Source organism: Pongo pygmaeus, chromosome 17 (assembly GCF_028885625.2).
Source record: "Pongo pygmaeus isolate AG05252 chromosome 17, NHGRI_mPonPyg2-v2.0_pri, whole genome shotgun sequence".
NCBI lineage: Eukaryota > Metazoa > Chordata > Mammalia > Primates > Hominidae > Pongo > Pongo pygmaeus.
In genome coordinates this window covers 64,637,016-64,659,417 of record NC_072390.2, presented here as the reverse complement: position 1 = coordinate 64,659,417, position 22,402 = coordinate 64,637,016, and the positions used below count along the sequence as shown (strand labels likewise).

Here is a 22,402-nt window from a genome sequence, read left to right as displayed (position 1 = left end):
GCTAGGAGACCTTACATTCCTAGGCTTTCTACTTAGGTAAACATGAACCATATCACCCATGAGTAACTTACTATTTACACACAGAAAACTCAACTTTTATAATCTCTGCCTCTCAGATTATAGACATAGTTTAAGCATTATTTCATTTGCCACTAGCATGTTACTGAACTATGAGCACCAAATGGAATTAACAATGTCAGCAGAATATCAGCCCTAACCATAAATGGAACTAAGAAATATTCTTTAAAGAAAACAATTTGAGCTCTTAAATCTTTGTCTAAGACTTATAATATAGGCCAGGTGCGGTGGCTCACTCCTGTAATCTCAGCACTTTGGGAGGCCGAGGCGGGTGGATCACAAGGTCAGGAGATCAAGACCATCCTGGCTAACACGGTGAAACCCAGTCTCTACTAAAAATACAAAAAAAATTAGCCGCGCATGGTGGTGGGCACCTGTAGTCCCAGCTACTTGGGAGGCTGAGGCAGGAGAATGGCGTGAACCTGGGAGGCGGAGCTTGCAGTGAGCCGAGAGTGCACCACTGCACTCCTGCCTGGGCGACAGAGCGAGACTCTGTCTCAAAAAACAAAAAAGACTTACAATATTTGCTTTTAGGAAAATGCTTGAAAGAAAATGTATTAGGGAAAACGGTTATTTAAATCTGTCGTTTCCTAAGATGATGGGAATGTTTTACTTAAAGATGAGCTTCCTCAAGCCGAGCCCAAGGTGATGGCTGAGTGAGCGCCTAACCTTTGCATGTGATAGTAACTGTAACAGTGTTGGAATGATAGTCATGTCGCAGTGATTCAGAAAACAGGCCACACTTCTCCCATGATTACCTGTGGGGAGCACCTCAGGGGAGACATAGCACTCCCTCAAACTTTTAAATGACCTTGTTGGCCAGTGAAGTGATGTTGACACGAAACAAGGATTAAAAAGGGGTTCAGGGGGAAGTGATCAGAGGGAGAGTCAGGAAAAAGGGAACCAAATGGAGGTTTATCAAAGACACTGAAGAAATGTGAGGAATCATGGAGCTTTGTACAAGAACCTGTTCCCTTTGGAATACTCCTGGGATTTTATTTGGAGCTCTTTACAGTGTTTCAATGTAAGAGAGTCAATGTTTCAATGATTCAGTGTTTCAATGTAAGAGATTGTACAGTGTTTCAATTCAAGAGATTCAGAGAGCCCTGAAAAGAGCTAAAAAGGGGTTTGAAAAGAGCCATGGCAAAAAAAAAAAAACCTAAATGAACTTTAGCCCAGCATCTAAGTAGAGAACAGAGGCCAACAGAGGGAACGTCTGGGAAGCGGTGCCTAGTCAGACTAAAAGTTGTTCTCCTAAGGGCAATGACAGAAACACAGTCGATTGTTAAAGACACAGGCCGCAGAGCGGGGCAGGCAGAGTGAGTCTCTACTCACCAACATGAATATAACAATGGGGTTGTGGGTGGCGCTGACAGAAAGGATCCAGTTAGGATGCTCATAGTCAGCTGCTGAATGGGAAGAGTTTGATGACAGAAGCCACTGAGATATCTGAACCTGGACCCATTATATGGATTTTTATGGAGGGCTGATAATTTACACAAAAGTTCAAGTTTAGAAAGTCTTGTTTGGTTTTGAATATCTGAGACACACATTAGAGGGAGAACTATAACTGCTCATAAATTGGCAACCCCACTGTTTATGAGAATTCAAGTTAAAAAATATATGCCAAATCATACTGCAGGTTTAATGGATCAAGGACAAAGGAAAAATATAATGGAGGTTAAGCCCAAATATTCTCTTAAAGTATGTACAGTCAGATTCTGAATCTTCCTCAGTAATCAATTTCAGTGTCTCGCAGTTCTAGCAAAAGATTTTTTTTCGCGAGCTATAGCTTTATGTTCTGTTTCTACTTATACAATGCTCAGAAGAAATGGTGAACAATCAGTCCCGCCCTCCTACATTTGAACTCACATGTGTGATAAAGACAAGTTACTTGTTAAAGCAAACCATTGCTTGGGTGCTCTGGGCTTTTTATAGCTTTGTACTGACCTTTAAAAATGTAAATTTGAAGTTGTTAAACTCACCAAAGCATTCACAGGAGGATTTCTGTGAAATGACCATCTTGTATATTTTAATTGATTAAATGTATACATGTCTTTTGCTGTTGAATTGTGATAATATAGGTAATATTTCACTTTCTTTTCCCATTTTTATACTCTAAAATTTCTTCAAACCCTTTAGGTAGTGAAGTCTACTGTCACATCTAACTAATGTGGAGAAACACAAGGGCCCTTAAGTGCTACAAAGATGACTTTTTTTCCCAGAGCCTCCTGCCATTTCACATTTTACATACATATGCCATGTGATAGGTTCGTGATAATAAACGCAGCAAACCTCAGAGTGGGCTGTGTGTGAGCTGTCAGCAATCCCAGAGAATCATTCTGCCAGGCCACACCAGAGCCATCATTGAGTATCTTGAATTAGCGAGGCTAGTTGCTTATTCCTCCCTAAATACCTTTCTCTCCTTTAAGCTTCTCTCCCATTATTTCAAACGATTAAAATTACTTTAAAATTTTGGCCCATCTTTCAAGATGCCAAACACACGGGTACTGGAAATTTAAGTCATGCTTTCTATTCATAATTCAGGTAATGGATGAAAATGTGGGCAATTCTAGGTTCCCCTGCCACTATAGAGCCATCTTACAATGCCATGCTCCAACTGACTTCATTCTGTAAACCTATTTCCCAGCATTTTTCAAATGCTGCTGTGTATTTACTGACCATGGCCTGTTTTGAGGTTTAAGAAAAATAAATTGTGTTTTCACAAAATCAGGATATATTGATTTTCCTTTTTGGCAATACTCCCACAGTTAACCCTATTGACTTTGGTAAAAGTACAACTTCTACCAGCAGTTCATGGTTCAGAGGTCAATGGTTAATGCACAGGCAGGAGGAACAAAGGAGCATATTATAAAACTGATAACAGCAAATACAGCACTTACTATGTGCCAGTGATGGTACTCTGTGTTCTTTACACCTGTTAACTCTTTAAATCCTCACAACCTTATCAGAAGGGTCCTCTTCCCCATCCCTTGGTTTTGGGGTATGTGTGTTCCATTTTAACCATTTTTAAGTGTATAGTTCAGTGGCATTAAGTATATTCACAATATTACATAACCATCACCACTATTTCCAAAATTCTTTCATCATCCTAAACAGAAACACTATCCATTTGGGCAAATAATATTCTCCCTTCCCTTCAACCCTGGGTAGGCTTCTATATGTAAATTCTAGATATCACATGTAAGTTGACTCATACAATATTCTTTTGGGTCTGGCTTATTTCACTTAGGTTCTCAAAGGTCATCCATATTGTAGCATGCATAAGAACTTCATTTTTTTAGTGACTAATATTCCCTTTATATATCCCACTCTGTCTATTCATTGGTTGATGGAAACTGCACTGTTTCTACCTTTTGGCTATTGGGAATCATGCCGCTATGAACATTGTTGCACAAGTAGCTGAGATCCATTTTTCAGTTCTTTGGGGCATATATTTAGAGGCAGAATTACTGGGTCATATGGTAACTCTATATTTAACTTTTTGAGGAACCTCAAACTTTTCCACAGCAGCTATACCATTTTACATTCCCACCAGCAATGCATGAGAGTTCCAGTTTCCCCACATCCTCACCAACACTTGTGATTTTCCAGCTTTTTAAAATTATAGCCATCTTAATGGGTGTGAAGTGGCATCTCATTGTGGTTTGGATTTGTATCTCTCTGATGACTAGCATCTTTTCATGCGCCTATTGGCCATGTGTGTATCTTCTCTGGAGAAATATCTATTCCAGTCTTTAATTCATTTTTAAATTAGATTATTGTCTTTTTGGTATTGAGTTGTAGGAGTTATTTGTATAATCTGGATATTAAATCCTTATCAGATACGATTTGCAAGTATTTTCTCCCATTCTGTGGGTTGTCTTTTCACTTTCTTGATAGTGTCCTTTGATGCAGGAGTTTTAAATTTTGAGGATGTCCAATCTATGTATATTTTTTTGTTTCCTATGCTCTTGATGTCATTTTTAAGAACCATAAATACTTCCCCCTATGTTTTCTAAGAGTTTTGCAGATTTAGCTCCCTTTAAGTTTTTGATCCATTCTGAGTTAATTTTTGTATATGGTATAAGGTGAATGTCCCACTTCATTCTTCTGTATGTGGATATCCAGTTTTCTCAGCACCATTTGTCAAAGACACTGCCCTTTCCCTCACTGAATGGACTTGGCACCCTTGTCAAAAATCAATTGACCAGAAATATGAAGGTTTTTTTTTTTCTGGGCCCTTATATTCTATTGGTCTATATGTCTGTCCATATACCAGTGCCATACTGTTTTGATTCCCATAGCTTTGTAAAAAGTTTTCAAATGGGAAGTGTGAGTCTTCCAATTTTGGTTTTCCTTTTTTTTTTTTTTTTTTTTTTTTTTTTGAGTGAGACTCTGTCTCACTCTATCACCCATGGAGTGCAGTAGTGCAATCTTGGCTCACTGCAACCTCTGCCTCCCAGGTTCAAGCAATTCTCCTGCCTCAGCCTCCCAAGTAGCTGGGATTATAGGCATGCACCACCATGCCTGGATAATTTTTGCATTTTTAGTAGAGATGGGGCTTCACCATGTTTGCCAGGTTGGTCTCAAACTCCCAACCTCAGGTGATCTGCCCACCTCAGCTTCCCGAAGTGCTGGGATTGCAGGCATGAGCCATTGCACCCGGCTAATTTTGTTATTTTTCAGGATTGCTTTGGCTAGTCAAGATCCCTTGAAGTTCAATATGAATTTTAGGATTTTTTTAGATTTCTGCAAAAAACATCATTGGGATTTTTGATAGGGATTGCATTGAATCTGTATATTGCTTTATGTAGTATTGTCATCTTAAGTCTTCTAGTACATGAACATGGGGTGTCTTTCCATTTGTTTAGGTCTTGACTTTTTCAGAAGTCTTGCACCTTCTTGGCTAGATTTATTCCTAAGTATTTTATTCTTTTTGATGTTATTGTAAATGGAATTGTTTTTCTTTCTGATTATTCATTACTAGTGAATAGAAATACAACTGATTTTTATGTGTTGGTTTTTTATTATGTACTTTGCTGAATTCATTTATTAGCTCTAGCAATATTTGTGTGTGTGTGTGGATTATTTTGGTTTTTCTACATGTAAGATATGTTGTCTGCAAGAGGATCATTTTAAATTGGCTGCCTCTTATCTCTTTTCTTGTATAATTGCCCTGGCTAGAACTATACTGAATAGAAGTGGTAAGAACAGGCATCCTTATCTTATTCTTGATCTTAGAGGAAAAACTTTTTGAGTGTGTTGTTTGTGATGTTAAATGTGGGGTTTTTACATATGGTCTTTATCATGGAGGGATTTATCTTTTTATCTTAAAGTTGGATTTTGGCAAATGCTTTTTCTCCACCAATTGAGATGATGTGGGTTTTTTCCTCTTCATTCTGTTAATGTGGTATATTACATTGATTGATTTTTATGTTGAACTAACCTTGCTTTCTGAAGGTAAATCCTGCTTGGTCATGGTGTATAATCCTTTTAACCTTTTACTGAATTCAATTTGCTAGTATTTTGTTGAGGGCTTTTACATCTGTATTGATAAGGGATGAATATAGTTTTGTTTTCTTACAGTGTCTTTATCTGGCTTTGATATTAGGGTTATCCTGGCCTCAATGAGTTAAAGTGTGCCTTCCTCTTTGATTTTTAGGAAGAGTTTGAGAACTGGTGTTAATTCTTCTTTAAATGTTTGATAGTCTTCACTAGTGAAGCCCATCTTGGGCTTTCCTTTGTTGGGAAATATTTAATTACTAATTCAATATCCTTACTTGTTATAGGTCTATTCAGATTTTCTATTTCTTCTTAAATCAGTTTTGGTAGTTTGTGTGTTCCTGGGATTTTGTCCATTTCATCTAGTTTATTCAATTTGTTGGTGTTAAATTTTTCATAGTATTCTCTTATAATCCTTTTTATTTCTGTAAAATTGGTAGTAATGTCCTCACTTTCATTTCTGATTTGCTAATTTCTCATTTTAGTCTTCCTGCACACCTGTAATCCCAGCTACTCGGGGGGTTGAGGCAGGAGAATCACTTGAACCCGGGAGGCGGAGATTGCAGTGAGCAGAGATCACACCACTGCGCTCCAGCCTGGGCAACAGAGCAAGACGTCATCTTAAAAAATAAATAAATAAATAAATAATAAAAAAGATTTGTCAATTTTTTGAACCAACTTTGATTTCATTTGTTTTGGGTATTGTTCTATTCTCTATTTTTTCCATCTAATTTGTGTTATTTCATTTCTTCTAGGGTTAGGTTTAGTTTGCTCTTTTTCTGATTCCTTAAGGTATACAGTTAGGTTATTGATTTGAGATTTTTTTTTTTAATGTAGACATTTACAGCTACAAACTTTCTAGCACTATGTTCATCCCATCCCATAAGCTTTGGTTTATTATATTTTTATTATCTAATTCCCCCTGTGATTTCTTTAGCCCACTGGCTATTTAAGAACTTATTATTTTCCATATATTTGTGGATTTTGCAGCTTTCATTTATTGATTTATAGTTTCATTCCATCCTAATCAGAAAAAATATTTCATATGGCTTTAATATTTTTAATGTATTCAGACTTGTTTGAATATTGGAGACTGTTCCATATGCATTGAGAAGAATGTGTATGCTGCTAAGTGGGGTGTTCCATATGTGTTTGTTAGGACTAATTGGTTTATAGTGTTGTTCATGGCCTCTATTTTCCTTTTGATCTTCTATCTGGTTCTATCCATGATTAAAAATGGGGTATTGAAATGTCCAACCATTACTGTAGAACTATTCTCCCTTAAAGTCTGTCAATTCTCCCTTCAAATATTTTGGGGTTCTGTTGCTAGGTGCAGATGTTTATTATATCTTCTTGATGAGTTGAACCTTTTATTAAAATATAATGTCCTTCTTTGTCTCTGGAAATGACTTAATTTCTCCTTCATTCTTGAAGGGTAGTTTTGCCAGATTTAGAATTCTTAGCAGACAAGATTTTTTCCTTTCAGGATTTGAACTGTGTCATCCCACTGCCTCCTAGCCTCCATGGTTTCTGATGAAAAAAACAGCTGTTAATCTTATTTGAGGATACCTTATACAGTCAGCCCTCCATATCCACAGGTTTCATATCTGCAGATTCAGTCAACCACAGATTCAAAATTTAGTATTCACAGGATGCAGAACCTGTAGCTATGGAGGGACAACTTTTTCTATCTATGGGTTCTACAGGGCTGACAGCAGTACTTGCATGTCCATGGATCTGGGTATCTGTGGGAATTCCTGGAACCAATCCCCCATGGATACTGAGGGATGACTGTATGTGACAAGTCACTTCTTTCTCACTGCCTTCAAGACTCCCTCTTTGTCTTAGGGTTTTGACAATTTAGTATAATGTGTTTCACTGTGAATCTCTTTGCCTTTATCCTGCTTGGAGTTCATTGAACTTTTTGGATGATTACATACATGTCTTTCATCAGATTTGGGAAGTTTCAGGCATTATTTCTTCAAATATTTTGTTGCCCCCTTCTTGCTCTTTTCCTTCTGGTACTCCTGTAATGTGTATGTTGGCATACTTGATGGTGTCCAATAGGTCTGTTAGGCTCTGTTTGTTTTTACCTCATTATTTTTATTTTCTTCTCAGACTGGATCATTTCAATTGCTTTATCTTCAAATTCACTGATTTTCTTCTGCCTGCTCAAGTCTGCTGTTAAACTTCTCTAGTGAATTTTTCATTTCAGTTTTTGTACTTTTCCTAAAATTTCTGGCTTCAAATAGGAAGCAGGGAGGGGCTCTGTGCCTTTAAATTTTCCAGTTGATGCCACTAGTGGAAGCCATTGCATCCCAAGGAATGTCTAAACCAAGACAGGCATCTGCTGGGACCCACCAGATCAAAGTGCACAACCCCAAATTTTTGGAGGACAAGGTCCCACTGCCTGACCTGGCCAGCTAGCTACTCCAGGAATGTGAGCTGCTATCCCCATAGCTTCAGGGGAGCTGAAGAGGGGGGGATAGTAGCTGGGTCACACACACAGTTCCCTTAGCAAAGATCAGCAGCCTCTCCCTTTACCAATCAGTCTCCCGATTGTTATAAATGTCCAATCAAGTTCCAGAGTTATAGTTGACAATCACTGTTTCTAGTTCAAGGTAGCTTCAGTGGAGGGACCAATCCCTAGGGCTTCCTACTCTGCCATTTTATGTGATGTACTCTTCTCCCATTCTACAGGTAAAGAAACTGAGGCATAAAAAAAAAATCAGGAATTTGCCCAGGGTGGTGCCAGGATTAGAGCTCAGCTGTCTACCTAAAAAAAAAACCTGTGCCCTTGGCCACTTCACTATAGTGCCTCTCCATATGGTTTGCACCTGAGATGTATTTTATATTCTCCCTTAGAAAATTTTTTAAAGAATGCTAGAATTGGGAGAGTGCTTACAGCCCTCTGATCTCCAAGAAGCTTAAGTCAGGGCTTCTCTCCCCACTAAATACCTCAAGGGTGAGGATATCACATTCTCCTAGTCCTGAAGTTCTACCTAACTGTCTTAGAAATCTTTCCATGATATATGCCAACTGACTTTCGTGAATTCACTTAAACTGGCTATTTTTAGGGGTACTCAAACTTTACATGGTCTTATTCTTCCCCATAGGCACAACTACAAGAGCGGAATGACCCTCAGCAACTGCTATTAGATGCCAAGCACATGTTTCCTGTTTTGTTTCCATTTAATCCATCTTCTCTAACCATGGACTCAATCCACATCCCAGCATGTCTCAATCTGGAATTCCTCAATGAAGTCTGAAGATGCATGTTTCCAGCATTAGTTTGATTCCCAATGTGAGCAAGAAGGAAGTATATACAGTAAAGTAAATTCAAGGATCTGTTAAATCTGGTAAAAGTAGATCAAATCAGAGATTGACAGCCTGTGGAGGGTGCTGAACTATACAGAATTAGACACAACTATGTCATTATTTTTTGTACCTACTGCTCAGAATAAAAACACTTGAAATATGGAAGATTTTAAGTTTGATTTCAGTCCAACACATATACATAATTTATAGACACCAAGCAGTCCCCATAGACATATAAAAGGTGCCAATTCTATAAAATGAAGCTGCCTAGTTTTGATCTTTGCATATAACTGGAGAATGTCCAAATTAAAATACCAAATATATATAAGTCACATAAATTGCCTTCAAAGGGCTTTAACAAACAATGGTACTAATAACCATGATAATGGCATATACTGACATTTCCCAAAGTTTGCAAACCATAGGTGTGGTTGAGTTTGTGGTGAGATGTTTTAAGAACAAAAATATGGGGATGAGACTTCTGAGAAATATTCCCAAAATATTTTTTAATGGCTGATTATACAAAGACAATGGTGTAACTGACCTCCAGACCAGACATTTTGAGTACTGGTTTCTGAAGCAAAATTAGAAGTGCCAGTCCTCAGTGTGCTCAAACGCTTTTGTGTTATCTTGGTTTAATGGAAGAGATTATTAAAATGCTGCTATCCCAAACTCCAAGTGAGAAAGATGGAAAAATATTTTGTTTCTGATGCTAGTCCATACACTTTCCAAGTCCCACAAAACTTTCACAAAAATGTATATAAGCTAAATCTTAGAAAAGGATAACAAACTTGTTTTATTTATAGATGTAAAAACCAAACAAGTCAATGTGAAAGCTTTTAATCTCTTAATACCATTAAGCTTCCAGTAAGAGCATCACATAATGCTCTACTGTTCCAGAAACCAAATAGTAAAACAAACTAAAGTTCACACATCAGATCATCTGAAAAACCTTCAAAAATAATCAGTTCAGGGATATTATACAAAAGTTTGGGTTTTTTTTTTTTAAGAGGATAAAATGGCTTAGGTCAACTTTCCCTTTTCAGGTTATTTTCAACGTTTTTCAAATTTAGCACACAAAAAATTGTAAATATCTCTCCTACAAAATAAGGATTTAAAAAAAGTAATTCAGTAATATAACAGGCTTAGATGTTTGCTGCTCTTAGAATTTTTTTTAACTTGTTTTTGGATTCTTCAAAAGCAAGCATTCAATTGGAAACCCATATTCTTTCCACACTTTTTTTTTATTGTCTTTTCCCTATTTCTTTATAGCAGTATGCTGTTTCCATAAGAAAAAAATGGTATTTGCAAATCATAGAACAGCCTCTGTATTACATTGAGAAAATAAGATTTATCCATGACTTGGAGGTAGAACAGCCTGCCTCCACCCTCTTTTACTCAACCGCTCAACTTAAAAGGCTCTTGGTAACACAGCACACTCCACGCTACCTTCTGCACTGTGCCCTTAGAGCACAGCTTCCTCAGTTGTTCTCAGCGTCTCCTGGGGCTTAGCCCAGTCTTAGCCTGGGTTAAGGCTGCTGACATTGTGTTCCGATCAGTTGTCATGGGCATTATCCCCTCTACATCCACATTAAACATGCTGGCTTCTCTTGGGCATCTGCAGAACTGTGCCTTTTTCTTTCAGTTACAGTTACATAATCACTGACGTCCATGACACTTACCCATGGATCCATGTGCTGACTTCATTTAGAAGGCCAATCTAAAACAACTGGGTTTGTGGCTACCTCTTTAAAGTTGTTGTGAAGTATAATTTGTTTTTTAATGCACTTTAGTTTGAAAGTGAGTCTCTTATGTAAGGACTGTCCTTAAAAGACCAAAAATGCCTTGTTAGAGTGTTAAGGAGTTTTGACATGCAATGGTTCCACAAACACAGTGGCTTACCATCCTTATATACTGTCTTATACCATCATTCTCTCCACTCTCTTGGTCACTACTCTCTGCTGTCACTGGTTAATCACTAGGTGCCAAGAGCTTACTGAATAAAAGCTTGGCAATTAGAATAAATGGGGAGGGAAGGACCTTATGAATAGACCATTTAGCCTAAGAAATGACAGATTTAGTTCTTCTCTTCCAAAAGATAAAGGTGTATCCTGGAATTGTACTTAAAACTTATAGATGACTAACAAATATATACTTTATATGTAGTTAATATTTAGATCTGTCTTATTTAATACTTGGAGGCTAGAAGAAGCATCTTTAGGGGAACTATATAATCTTTTGTTAGCATTTTCTCTGCATTTTAAAAAATCATTTCAATTCCAACATTTATCAGTGTCATGAAATCAGTAATGACTCTTTAACAATTCAGGTTTGAACTCTGCATTAAATGTCTCTAATTTTTTAATATTTAAAATTTAGTTGACATTTTTTTCACCAGGTGCCTTTAGCGGTTACTAAGATAACTGACTTATCAATTGTTTCTCTGAAATAAGTGTTGCTGTGGGAATAATTTTAATGTTCAAGGTGATATCACAGGGGAGTTTTGTCTTTTAAAACATTAGAAGCATTTTAAATATTAAGAATCAAATATTTATAGATCAAAAACTTGTGTTTTAAGTATTATACGGGACGTGTTTACTTATAGTAAATGTGTATGTACACGAGTTGTTGCTGAAGCTGACAAGCATATTACATACATGCATTTTCCCTGTGCCCTCATAGTAAGCAGTTAGAGTTCCAGTACCTGTAGGCTCGCCTGGGAGGCAGATTAGACCCAAAGGTAGATGTTTTTCCCCTTTCCATGAAGCATGTCACTGGGAGTTGCTTCCTTTGATTTCCCTAGTACTAAATTTTAAGGCTTTTGTAAAAACAAAACAAAACTAGGAGCTTGGAACAATTAAAAATCAACACTGCTACCATCAATTCATCAAATATTTACTTAGAGCTTTCATACATTAAGATTCCAGTAACCAGTAAATTAGAATTCATTTATTCTGCATAAAGTAAATTTTCATACACTTGACCTACTAAGACAGCAAGGGTGTCCTAAATTGAGGCATTTGTATAATGCCTACATAACTAAATGGTCACTAAAATGGGACAGCATGGGGCAAGACCTTGTAGTTCTTCACAGAATATTTGTGGTCAGTTTCTCCAGTTAATTTGCTGCATGAGCCAAATAACCATAATTCACTTTTTATACCCACTGGTGCCATAATTAGAGAATTAGAGGGTGTAGACAGAGGTTAATGCCAATGGCAAACACAGGACAGGGTTTTTTTTATTATAAAGGTCATTAGATACAAAAGATTGTTTTTCAAAAAATTTCTAATTCTAACAAAGGGGATCAATCAGAAATGAAACTAAGCTACTTTCTAAAGTGACACTGTATCAGAATAATCCAGATTTGAATATAACATTTTGCCACCAACTGACGTTTAGATGAAGGACTGCCTCTCTGAAAGAGTTCAGATCATATTCAGGGGTGAATCTAACACCATGGAAGAAAGACTACTGATGAAAATATTTTTCCACTTTGCACAAATCTGTAAACTACACCTTTGTTTATAGAAAAATGCTTGTAATAGTCACTGTAATATTTAGCTGTGGATAAAAATTTGTGGAAATAAATACTTTTGAATAAAGTGTGCCAAATCTAAATGAAATTTAAAACTCTGCAGCTACAGGTTGACAAAGTTTCTTTGTAATGATCTCTTGAGAAGCTTCATTATGGGGGCCTATATTCTAATACGTGTCATGATCATTTAAACCAGAGGTCAGCATCTTACAGTCCAAAAGTTGGGGGCAGGGAGAAACGCTCAGATAACAAGGCTTATTGAGCAATTACTTTAAAGCTATGGAATTAAAGGCAGTTTTGGCATAGGCAAAGACAAGTAGATCAATGAAACAGAATAGGGAGTGCAAGGATAGGCCCAATCCTATGTATAACATAGCATACGGTAGAGATGGCATGAAAAATCAGTGGGAAAATAGTCATAAGATCTGTACGGAGGAATCTGTAAAATATAAGTGAAAAACAATGACAACATTAAAATGGAGAAATAATTAGGTACAAGAATTCAAGGACTCCATACCACTAAAAGTTTGTCAGTTGTCCCCAAGTTGATCTATAGATAAAAATCAAAATTTCGACTGTTTCTATGTGAAAACTGACAAGCTCATTATAAGATTTATATGGAAGAGCAAAGGCCCATGGATAAGGAAGACCCTCCTTGAGAAAGTGGGAAGCTTTCCTTAGCAGGCATTGAGACTTAAAAATTTCAGTAATTAAGATGTGTGAGGATGACAGACATGGAAATTTTTTTTTTTTTTTTTTTTTTTTTGTGACAGAGTTTCGCTTTTGTTGCCCAGGCTGGAGTGCAATGGCACGGTCTCAGCTCACCGCAACCTCCGCCTCTCAGGTTCAAGTGATTCTCCTGCCTCAGCCTCCCTAGTAGCTGGGATTACAGGCATGTGCCACCACGCCCAGCTAATTTTGTATTTTTAGTAGAGACAAGGTTTCTCCACGTTGGTCAGGCTGGTCTCAAACTCCCAACCTCAGGTAATCCTCCCGCCTCAGCCTCCCAAAGTGCTGGGATTATAGGCGTGAGCCACCGCGCCCGGCCCTGGACATGGAAAAATTGACTAGTGGAACAGAATAGCCCAGAAACTGAGTATCTATATGGAAATACTGATACATTTTTTCTTAACTAGGAGCACACATCAAAATCACCTGGAAATCTTTAAAAAAATTTACACCCAAATTTATGGAATAAGACATCTCCAGAGATGGTGCCCTTCCACACCCATTGTTAACCTGACCCACCTAAAAATATACAAGAAGACATCCCCAGGGATGGTGCCCTTAAGCACCCATCATTAGAGACCACTATTGAAATATTTCATGATCCAGAAAAATGGTCACAATATAATTAGTCCTCAATGTCACTGATAAGTTCTAGGAAACCACGAGTATAAACAAAATGACATAATGACACCAATTTTAACATAAGCTAGTTGATATAAACAGTTCCTACAGCATATTTATGATCATACAAACACCACCAAATTTTTTTTTTTTTTTGAGATGGGAGTCTTGCTCTGTTGCTCAGGCTGGAGGGCAATGGCAAGATCTCAGCTCACTGCAACCTCCGCCTCCTGGGTTTAAGTGATTCTTCCTCCTCAGCCTCCTGAGTAGCTGGGATTACAGGCGTCCGCCACCATGCCTGGCTAATTTTTTTGTATTTTTATAGAGATGGGGTTTCACTATGCTGTCTGGGCTGATCTCAAACTCCTAGCCCCCAGTGATCCGCCTGCCTCGGCCTCCCAAAGTGCTGGGATTAGAGGTATGAGCCACCATGCCCGGCCAAACATCAACAAACTTCTAAATAAAGACCAAAACACTTCTAGAATTAAACACTGAAATGAAAGCTATACATACATTTAAGAAAGATTAATAAAAACAAATGAGAAAGTTGCCCACTTATTCCATTTAAGAGTCACTGAGGGCCCACCTCTCCTGGCAGCTCAGGGTGCCAGGCAGGCACCAGGCCTGGACAGGACCCCATCCTGTCACTGGGTGTGCTCACAAACCCACCCACGCTCAGACTGGGATTACTTAGACACATCCATTCACCTCATGTACACAGCTTTAGGACATGGGAGGAAACGAGAATCCAAAGAAAACAGTCATGGGGATCTCACCAGTGGAACGTATCCATGTCTGTATGAATGAGGCTGCAGCCTCAATTCTTGCCACCTCCGAAGAAAGAATTTGAGGGCTGTACAGCAGAAGGAGAGACCAAGGCAAGTTTTAGAATAGGAGTGGAAAGGCAGGAAAGTACACTTGGAAGAGGGCCAAGTGGGTGACTTGAAAGAGTCAAGAGCGTGGCTTAACCTCTTGAAAGAGTCAAGAGCGTGGCTTAACCTCTTGAAAGAGTCAAGAGCGTGGCTTAACCTCTTGACTTGGGGTTTTATACGTTGGCCTACTTCTGCGGTCTTGTGTTACTTCTCTCAACTCCTCAGATCTTGTCAGGAGGTGGCTGATCACCAGTTTCACGTGTTTTGTATCGGGAGACTGCCTTTCTCTGATGCTGGCTGCGACCAGTGACTACTTTAGAAAGACAGTTAACAACTGCCTTGACCATCACTGGACAGTCACAAGATGCTCCTGGTGTGTGTGTGGAGGGGGGAGCTCTCTCCTGCCCTGCTCATGCCTGACTAGCTACCCACTGTAACAGGGAGAACCTGCAAACTCCACAAACACAGTGGCCCTGGCCAGGAAGCAATTCTTTTTTTTCTCACCAACATTATGTCAAAAAATGACGATGAATGAAACAATGTTATGTAGGGACCTGCTGTATACTATGCAGTGAAAAGTTGACTTTTGAACCCACCTTCCAATCTAAAGATGGATTCACTTTTTGAGTGGCTGGCCAAACAATACCCTCACTTGAGGAAAGCCTTCAGCTCATTCTCAAAGAGGTTTAGGCCTAGCTTCAAAGCCTCAACAGGAAAACCACATTTGAAAAGCAGCAAATTCAGTTCAGAAAGAGAAAAGCAGACTGACTTCCAGGAACTGATCTGAAACTCAGAGCTAGGCCTGGGTCATGCTAGAAGCTGGCCTGGTCCTCTATGCTGGGCTGTGTTGTTCTTTTGCAATGAACCACCTTGTAAAACACCAATATCAGACGTGGTCACTCTGTGACTACACTAAAGTGATATGAAACAAGACTGTAATTTTGCCCAGGCACAAAAACAAGATCACTGTGTAAACCATGTAACACCAAATATGCCCTGTCCCAGGTAATATGAGGGACTGTAGCTGCTTTCCCAGGTGCAGCTTGAGCGTAGCTCTAATTGGCCCTCCTTCAGGATAAGATGATACTGTGACGGTTAATATTAGTTGTCAACTTGATTGAAGGATGCCTAGATAGCTGGTAAAGTATTGTTCCTGAGTGGGTCTGTGAGGTTGTTGCCAGAGGAAATTAACATTTGAGTCGGTGGACTGGGAGAGGAAGAGCCACCCTCAGTGTGGGTGGGCACCATGCAATCGGCTGCCAGTGCAGCTAGAACAAAGTGGGTGGAAGAAGGTGGGATAAGCTGGCTTGCTGAGTCTTCTGGCTTTCATCTTTCTCCTGTGCTGGATACCTCCTTCCATTCCTCCTGCCCTTGGACATCAGACTCCAGGTTCTTCAGCCTTTGGACCCCTGGACTTACACCAATGGCTTGCCAGGAGCTCTCAGGCGCCCTTTGGCCCCAGACTGAAGACTGCACTGTTGGCTTCCCTACTTTGAGGCTTTTGGACCCAGACTGAGCCATTCTTGGCTGAGCCTGCTGATGGTCTATTGTGGGACTTCACCTTGTGATCCTGTGAGTCAATTCTCCTTAATAAACTCCCTCCCTCCCCTCCCTTCCTTCCGCTTTTTTTTTTTTTTTTGAGACGGGGTCACAGAGTCTTGCTCTGTCACCAGGCTAGAGTGCAGTGGCACAATCTTGGCTCACTGCAACCACTGCCTCCTGGGTTCAAGTGATTCTCCTGCCTCAGCCTCCCAAGTAGGTACAGATGCATGCCACCACGCCCAGCTAATTTTTGTATTTTTAGTAGAGGTGGGGTTTCACCATGTTGGCCAGGCTGGTCTCGATCTCTTGACCTCATGATCCGCCCGCCTTCGCCTCACAAAGTGCTGGGATTACAGGTGTGAGCCACCACGCCTGGACTTAAACTCCCTTCCATATATACATATGTCCTATTAGTTCTGTCCCTCTGGAGAACCCTGAATAGTACTGATACCCAAAGACTTGTCCCTATTTCCTGACAGTACCCAATCCAGAGTGAACCTGTACTTCCTTGGATCCTCCCCAAATCACCTAACCAAACCCCAAATCCTACCACCCTTTTACTGAGATGTGCTGCAGTTCCCAAAGGCACACCCATGATGTGCAATCTCCCTTCTTCCAAAGAACAGTAAACCCAACTTGTTCAACTACAGGTGTGTTTCTGGAGGTTTCTGGCTGGAAGGCAACAACAGCATTGTCTCCTTCTACCAACATTAGTATTTTGCAGAGTAAACTTAGATCCAAGGAAGATTTGCCTAAGGTTATGCTACTAAATGAAAGTTGAGCCAAAGATATAGACGCTGCAAATAACTTTCAGACAAGTAGAGAAAAAAGAAAAACAAATATCTATCTTAAGTTTGAGACAGTGCCTTAGGGTTACTGGGAACACATCAAGACTTACGGTAAACTTAACATGAGGGAGTTTGGCGTATTGGTGTCTTTATTACTTCCTGTCTACATTCCCTTAGAATAGGTAGCTAGGCAGACTTGAGTAGGGCAGGAGAAAACCTCCCCCACCCCGCCCAGGAATGTCAAGCAACTATCAGGTGATGGTCAGGCAAGTTGTTAAACTATCTAAAATAATCATTGGTCTCAACTGGTGTCAGGGAAAGGCATTCTCCCAATAGATGGAAAATACTAGAATCTGGTGATCAGCAGCTCGTGGATAAGATTTTGGGAGAGTGGGCTCAAACATGCTCACTAAGAGGCAAAATGGTGGAGTTTAACTGGTATATGAGCTTCCTCTAGGAACAAGACTGGTAAGAGAAGAATGTCTCCAGTGAGTATGTGCACAACTTCAGTAAACACACTGCACATGCCGCCCCTCCCAAGTGCTGGCAGGCCACTGAGCATGCCGACAGCCCACCCCAAGGGAAAAATCGGAAGAAGTAATGCAAGGCCTAGAACCGTACCAATGTATCAATCCCCAAATCAAGGGTCAGGTGGCACAGCTGAATCTCTCAAGTTGCCCACTTGGCCCTCTTCCAAGTGTACTTTACTTACTTTTATTCCTGCTCTAATACTTCTTAATAAACTCTCACTCCTGCTCAAAAACTTGCCTTGGTCTCTCACTCTGCCTTATGCTTCTTTCCTTTGAGGAGGCAAGAAGTGAGTTGCTGCAGGCCGGTACAGATTTGCCACTGCGAACAATTTCATTCATCTGATGTTCTTGCTTGGCAACTTGAACTTTCTGAAGAGTTAGTATTTGTTGTAAGAATAAAACCACATTCAACATTTGCCTTCTAATTAACAAAAATTGAAGTTATTTCCAAAGCAATTAGATTAACAGTGAGCACACACATAACGTTCCAAACTACTCAAGATCAGCAAATTCACTTATCTCACTCATTCAGATTCATATACTCATTTTTAAAAGTTGTCCTAGGCCCTACTGACTTCGTCAGCTTTCCCCAGTTTCCATTACTGAAACTTCTAAAGCCACTGCTGCTTAAGCCACCATCAATTTTTAGTGTTATAGGAAAGCAGGAGAAACTGTGTTTAAGCATAGGAAAATAAGTATAGAAATGATAATATTGCATTTCTAAAAATACTGAGAGTTAAATGTCTAAAAATAGAACAATAACTTTACATCTCATGAAAGACTCCACATCTAGACAAAAATTATAACAATTTTAATATACATATTAAAATTACAAGAATACATACCTGCTTAAACATGATGTAAACCTCAACAGGACCAAATATTTTCAAAAATAACTTGTTTCAAGCAATTTTGTAGCTTACGTGAAGGACATTTTTTCTCCCAACTTCTATTTTGAAAGAGTTAAAACCTACAGAAAAGTTGCAAAAATAGAAGAATGTGGTACACGCCTGTAGTCCCAAGCTACTCAGGAAGCTGGGACAGGAGGATCCCTTAAGCCCAGGAGTTTGAGGCCAGCCCTGGCAACATAGCAAGCAAGACTCCCCACTTAGAAAAAGAATAATGGGCCAGGTGCAGTGGCTCACGCCTCTAATGCCAGCACTTTGGGAGGCCGAGGTGGGCAGATCACCTGAGGTCAGGAGTTTGAGACCAGCCTGGCCAACATGGCGAAACCCTGTCTCTACTAAAAATACAAAAATTAGCTGGGCACGGTGGCAAGCGCCTGTAATCCCAGATAATCGGGAGGCTGAGGCAGGAAAATCACTTGAACCTGGGAGGCAGAGGTTGCAGTAAGCGGAGATCATGCCACTGCACTCCAGCCTGGGCAACAAAGCAAGACTCTGTCTCAAAAAAAAAAAAAAGAAAAAGAATAATGAACAACTGTATATTCTTCATTTGGATTCCCCAGTTGGTAATATTTGGCCATATTTGCTTTATCTTTCTCTGCCAGTGTATAGTCATGCACTATCTTTCCTATGTTTAGATGCACAAATACTTACTATTGTGCTACAACTGCCTATAGCGTTCAGTACAGTAAAATGCTATACAGGTTTGTAGCCTAGGAGCAATAAGCTGTGCCATATAGCCTAGGTGTGTAGTAGGCTCTACCATCGAGGTTTGTGTAAGTGAAATCTATGATGTTCACACAGTGACGAAATCGCCTAATAGCACATCGTTCAGGATGTATTCTCGTGGTTAAGCAACACATAACTGTATATATATAAATGCATTTTTTCCAGTCATTTGAGAGTTAGTTGCAGGCCTCATGATTCTTCAGCCCCATATATTTCAGTATGTATTTCCTCAGAACAAAGGACAATCTCCTACACAACTACAATATAATTATCATGATCAGGAAACTTAATGTCAATATTACCATGTCATCTATAATTTATATGTTTCTCCAGTTGTCCCAATACTGTCTTTTAGAGTATTTTTTTAACCCAGGTTTTAATTAAGGATCTCATACAATATGTGTCACATCTCTATAGTCTTCTTTAATGTGATACTATTCATATTTTAGCCATTTTTTGTTTTTCACCACACTGATGTTTTTAAAGAGTTCAGGTCAGTTGTTTTGTGGAATGTACCTCCATGTGGATTTGTCTCATTGTTTCCTTATAATTAGATTCAGGCCAGATGTTTTCAGGAGAAATTCTACACAAGTGAGACTGTGTTGTCGCTGTAGCAAGGGGAGCTCATGACGTCAGTTTGTCCCTTTATTGGTGATGGGACACCATTACTTCATAATTTGGTGAAGTAATACCCGCAAGATTTATCCATTGTAAAGGTACCCTTTCCTCTTCATGAGACTTGGAGACTATGTCAATATTCTCTCATATATTTACATGTTTTAATATATGTAAACCTTTCACTGAATGGTTTTAGAATCCACTCATTAGTGACATTTCCAATTAGAGAAAACACAGTACATCTATAAAGACCTACTGATGGTGATCTGCAGTGGGAAGTTGTGATACTTAACCTTTCTTAAATATGTGGAGGCAAATTGAATAGAAAACTGTGTACAAAAATGAACACTCTATACATGAGCATCTTTTTTTTTTTTTGAGACAGAGTGTTGCTCTGTCACCCAGGCTGGAGTGCAGTGGCGCGATCTCGGCTCACTGCAAGCTCCGCCTCCCAGGTTCACGCCATTCTGCTGCCTCAGCCACCCCAGCAGCTGGGAATACAGGCGCCCGCCACCACGCCCAGCTAATTTTTTTGTATTTTTAGTAGAGACGAAGTTTCACCGTGTTAGCCAGGATAGTCTCGATCTCCTGACCTGGTGATCCGCCCACCTCGGCCTCCCAAAGTGCTGGGATTACAGGCGTGAGCCACGGCGCCCGGCCTATACATGAGCATTTGTGAAGCTTGTCTAAGATTTGTACAGTTGATTGCGTGGATATTTTGCCTTAAAAAGAACTGTAAATGAATAATGTGTGCTGATGTGTTCATGGGTGTAGAGTACTAAGGTCTGCATTAAAAAGGTAAGATGGTTTGATGGAAGAACAGGTGGATAGCAATATAGCAAAATGTTAACAGTTGGGTCGATATGTGTCCACTGTACAAGTCTTCCCACTTTTCTGTAAGTTTGAAAGTTTTCATAATACAAATTTGGATTTAAAAACACCCCAACATTGCAAGAGTGTCACCAAAGCGTTTGAAAAGCAGGATTCTAGGGGGGGCATTCGCTGACGACTCAGAGAAACCGTCCATGCCACCCACCACCCCTACGCACTCAAAGAAGCCCTCGCTAGGCAGCCCGGCCCTCCGAGCCCTGGTATCGAGGGGCTCTCCGCCTCTCCCCTGCCCCGGCCGCCTCCTGCTTGCCCGGCCTCAGTCTGTTCTCAGAACATACTCCATCACCTGGTTCCCAGAACTCAGATTGCGCAGTGGTCTCGTCATCATCGGCCAGGACTCACAGTGACCGCGGCAGAGGCCTCCCTAGACCTCCCTCCCGTCCAACCTCACCCGCTGCCCACTCTCCTCACGCCCCTGCTCCAGGTCCCCTGGCCCCACTTCGCTCGCCACGTTTTCATAATCCTCTCAGGCTCCGGGCAAGCGGCGCCGCCCGCAATGGGACCTGATCATATAAGGAAAATACTGCGGGCTCATCCGGGGGCTGCAATGGGGACCCGAAAGCGCCCTAGCCTACTACACTCACCGCACCCCAACTGCCCCCCACCTCTCTGCCCTGCCCCCAGCACAGTACCCAAACCCAGTCCGGGTCCAGCTCCGCGGCCCGAGCCTCCGCCCAGCGGACTGCGCAGCCGCCTGCCCCAGCCAATCCCGCCGCCGCCGCCGCGCCCCGCCCACAGGACGTTAGATCCCGCCCCCGGCTGGCGGCCGCCAGCGCGCTAGGTCCCTCAGCCCTTGGCTCGTGGCCAGTGTTTAGGGTGTTGGCGGAGACGAAAGGGAAGAGTCATCGCCTGTAGGGGCTGGGATATGATGGGTGAGAGGTGTCAAACCAAATTCTCTCAGTTTGGAAACGGAGAAAATCTAAAAACGAGGATGTGAAGAAAGAGTCCGCTCTCAAGGCGCGTTGTGGTCTACCCGAGCCCCGTCCCCTGTGCTCCCTCGGGCTGGGGGGAGGCGGGCAGCTACGCGTGGGGTAGGACCATCTTACGCTGGGACCCTGCCAAGGAGCCCCGGGAAGTAGGTGAAAGGGCAGGGGCGTGGCTCTCGGGGCGCCACCCACGCTTTTGAAATCTGGGTGACTGCAAGCGGCTGCTCAGCGTCCCCCACGCCACAGACCCGCGCCGCCGACGACCCAGCCGCCGCCATGGCTCTGCTCCGAGGTGAGCGCAGCCCCCTCCTCCTCTCCTCGCCCCTCGGGGTCCTGCCCTCCCCAGGCCAGGCCTCCGCTTCCGGCCGCCGCGGAGAGTCGGGGTCGTGGGGTGAAGTTCACTCAACCTCCTCGGTTTTGGAGCGGACGTGATAAAAACCCAGCCCGAAGGGCTTGTTTGGGTTAAGGAGAAAACCCTTACTTGTAAGGCGCTAGCGACAGCGATTTCGGTGCAATTTCCTGTTGAGTTGAGACCAAAGTTTGCTTGCATGTGACCTTGGAGGTCATTCCTTTCTTCGCCTAACAGTGACCCCACTAGTTCGAGTCCAAGTATTAGAAAAAATGGGGCGGCGCCATAGGCCGCGGGCGCCTGCTGCTGGGCAGCTGCGCACTGGAGCCCACCGCTCGGCGTCGGTGGGCAGGGCTCCCCAGATGAATCGATGGAGAGGCCTGCAGAAATGGTAGCTGGTGTTCTGCTGGAAGATCTGCCTTGCTCCCTTTTCCGTTCCGTTGCTTTAGATTAGAGCGGTCAC

General features: G+C 41.2%; 2 protein-coding genes, 1 long non-coding RNA gene and 2 other non-coding genes across 7 annotated transcripts in view; 2 read left to right on the top strand and 3 right to left on the bottom strand.

The window, feature by feature from the left end:
- The window catches only part of MYO5B (myosin VB), a 367,801-nt gene extending 358,735 nt beyond the window's left edge, over positions 1-9,066 (top strand). For all 3 annotated transcript variants that reach the window (XM_054460695.2, XM_054460694.2, XM_063653662.1), the window contains one exon: positions 8,700-9,066. In XM_054460695.2, coding sequence (XP_054316670.2) covers positions 8,700-8,852 — 153 coding nt within the window. In that variant the 3' untranslated portion in view covers positions 8,853-9,066. The remainder of the gene's footprint in view (positions 1-8,699) is intronic.
- The window catches only part of LOC129018815 (uncharacterized), a 37,165-nt gene extending 15,822 nt beyond the window's left edge, over positions 1-21,343 (bottom strand). Inside the window, exon 1 of the long non-coding RNA XR_008495428.2 lies at positions 21,297-21,343. This is a non-coding gene — a long non-coding RNA (uncharacterized LOC129018815). The remainder of the gene's footprint in view (positions 1-21,296) is intronic.
- Positions 20,916-20,998, bottom strand: LOC129019200 (small Cajal body-specific RNA 18). The gene has a single exon (XR_008495545.1). It is a non-coding gene; the product is annotated as a small Cajal body-specific RNA 18 (non-coding RNA).
- LOC129019203 (small Cajal body-specific RNA 17) lies at positions 21,083-21,226 on the bottom strand. The gene has a single exon (XR_008495548.1). It is a non-coding gene; the product is annotated as a small Cajal body-specific RNA 17 (non-coding RNA).
- A 55-nt stretch (positions 21,344-21,398) lies between the features above and the next one.
- ACAA2 (acetyl-CoA acyltransferase 2) overlaps positions 21,399-22,402 on the top strand; it is a 28,558-nt gene continuing 27,554 nt past the window's right edge. The window contains exon 1 of the mRNA XM_054460696.2: positions 21,399-21,882. Within this exon, the coding sequence (XP_054316671.1) occupies positions 21,867-21,882 (16 nt within the window). The 5' untranslated portion in view covers positions 21,399-21,866. The remainder of the gene's footprint in view (positions 21,883-22,402) is intronic.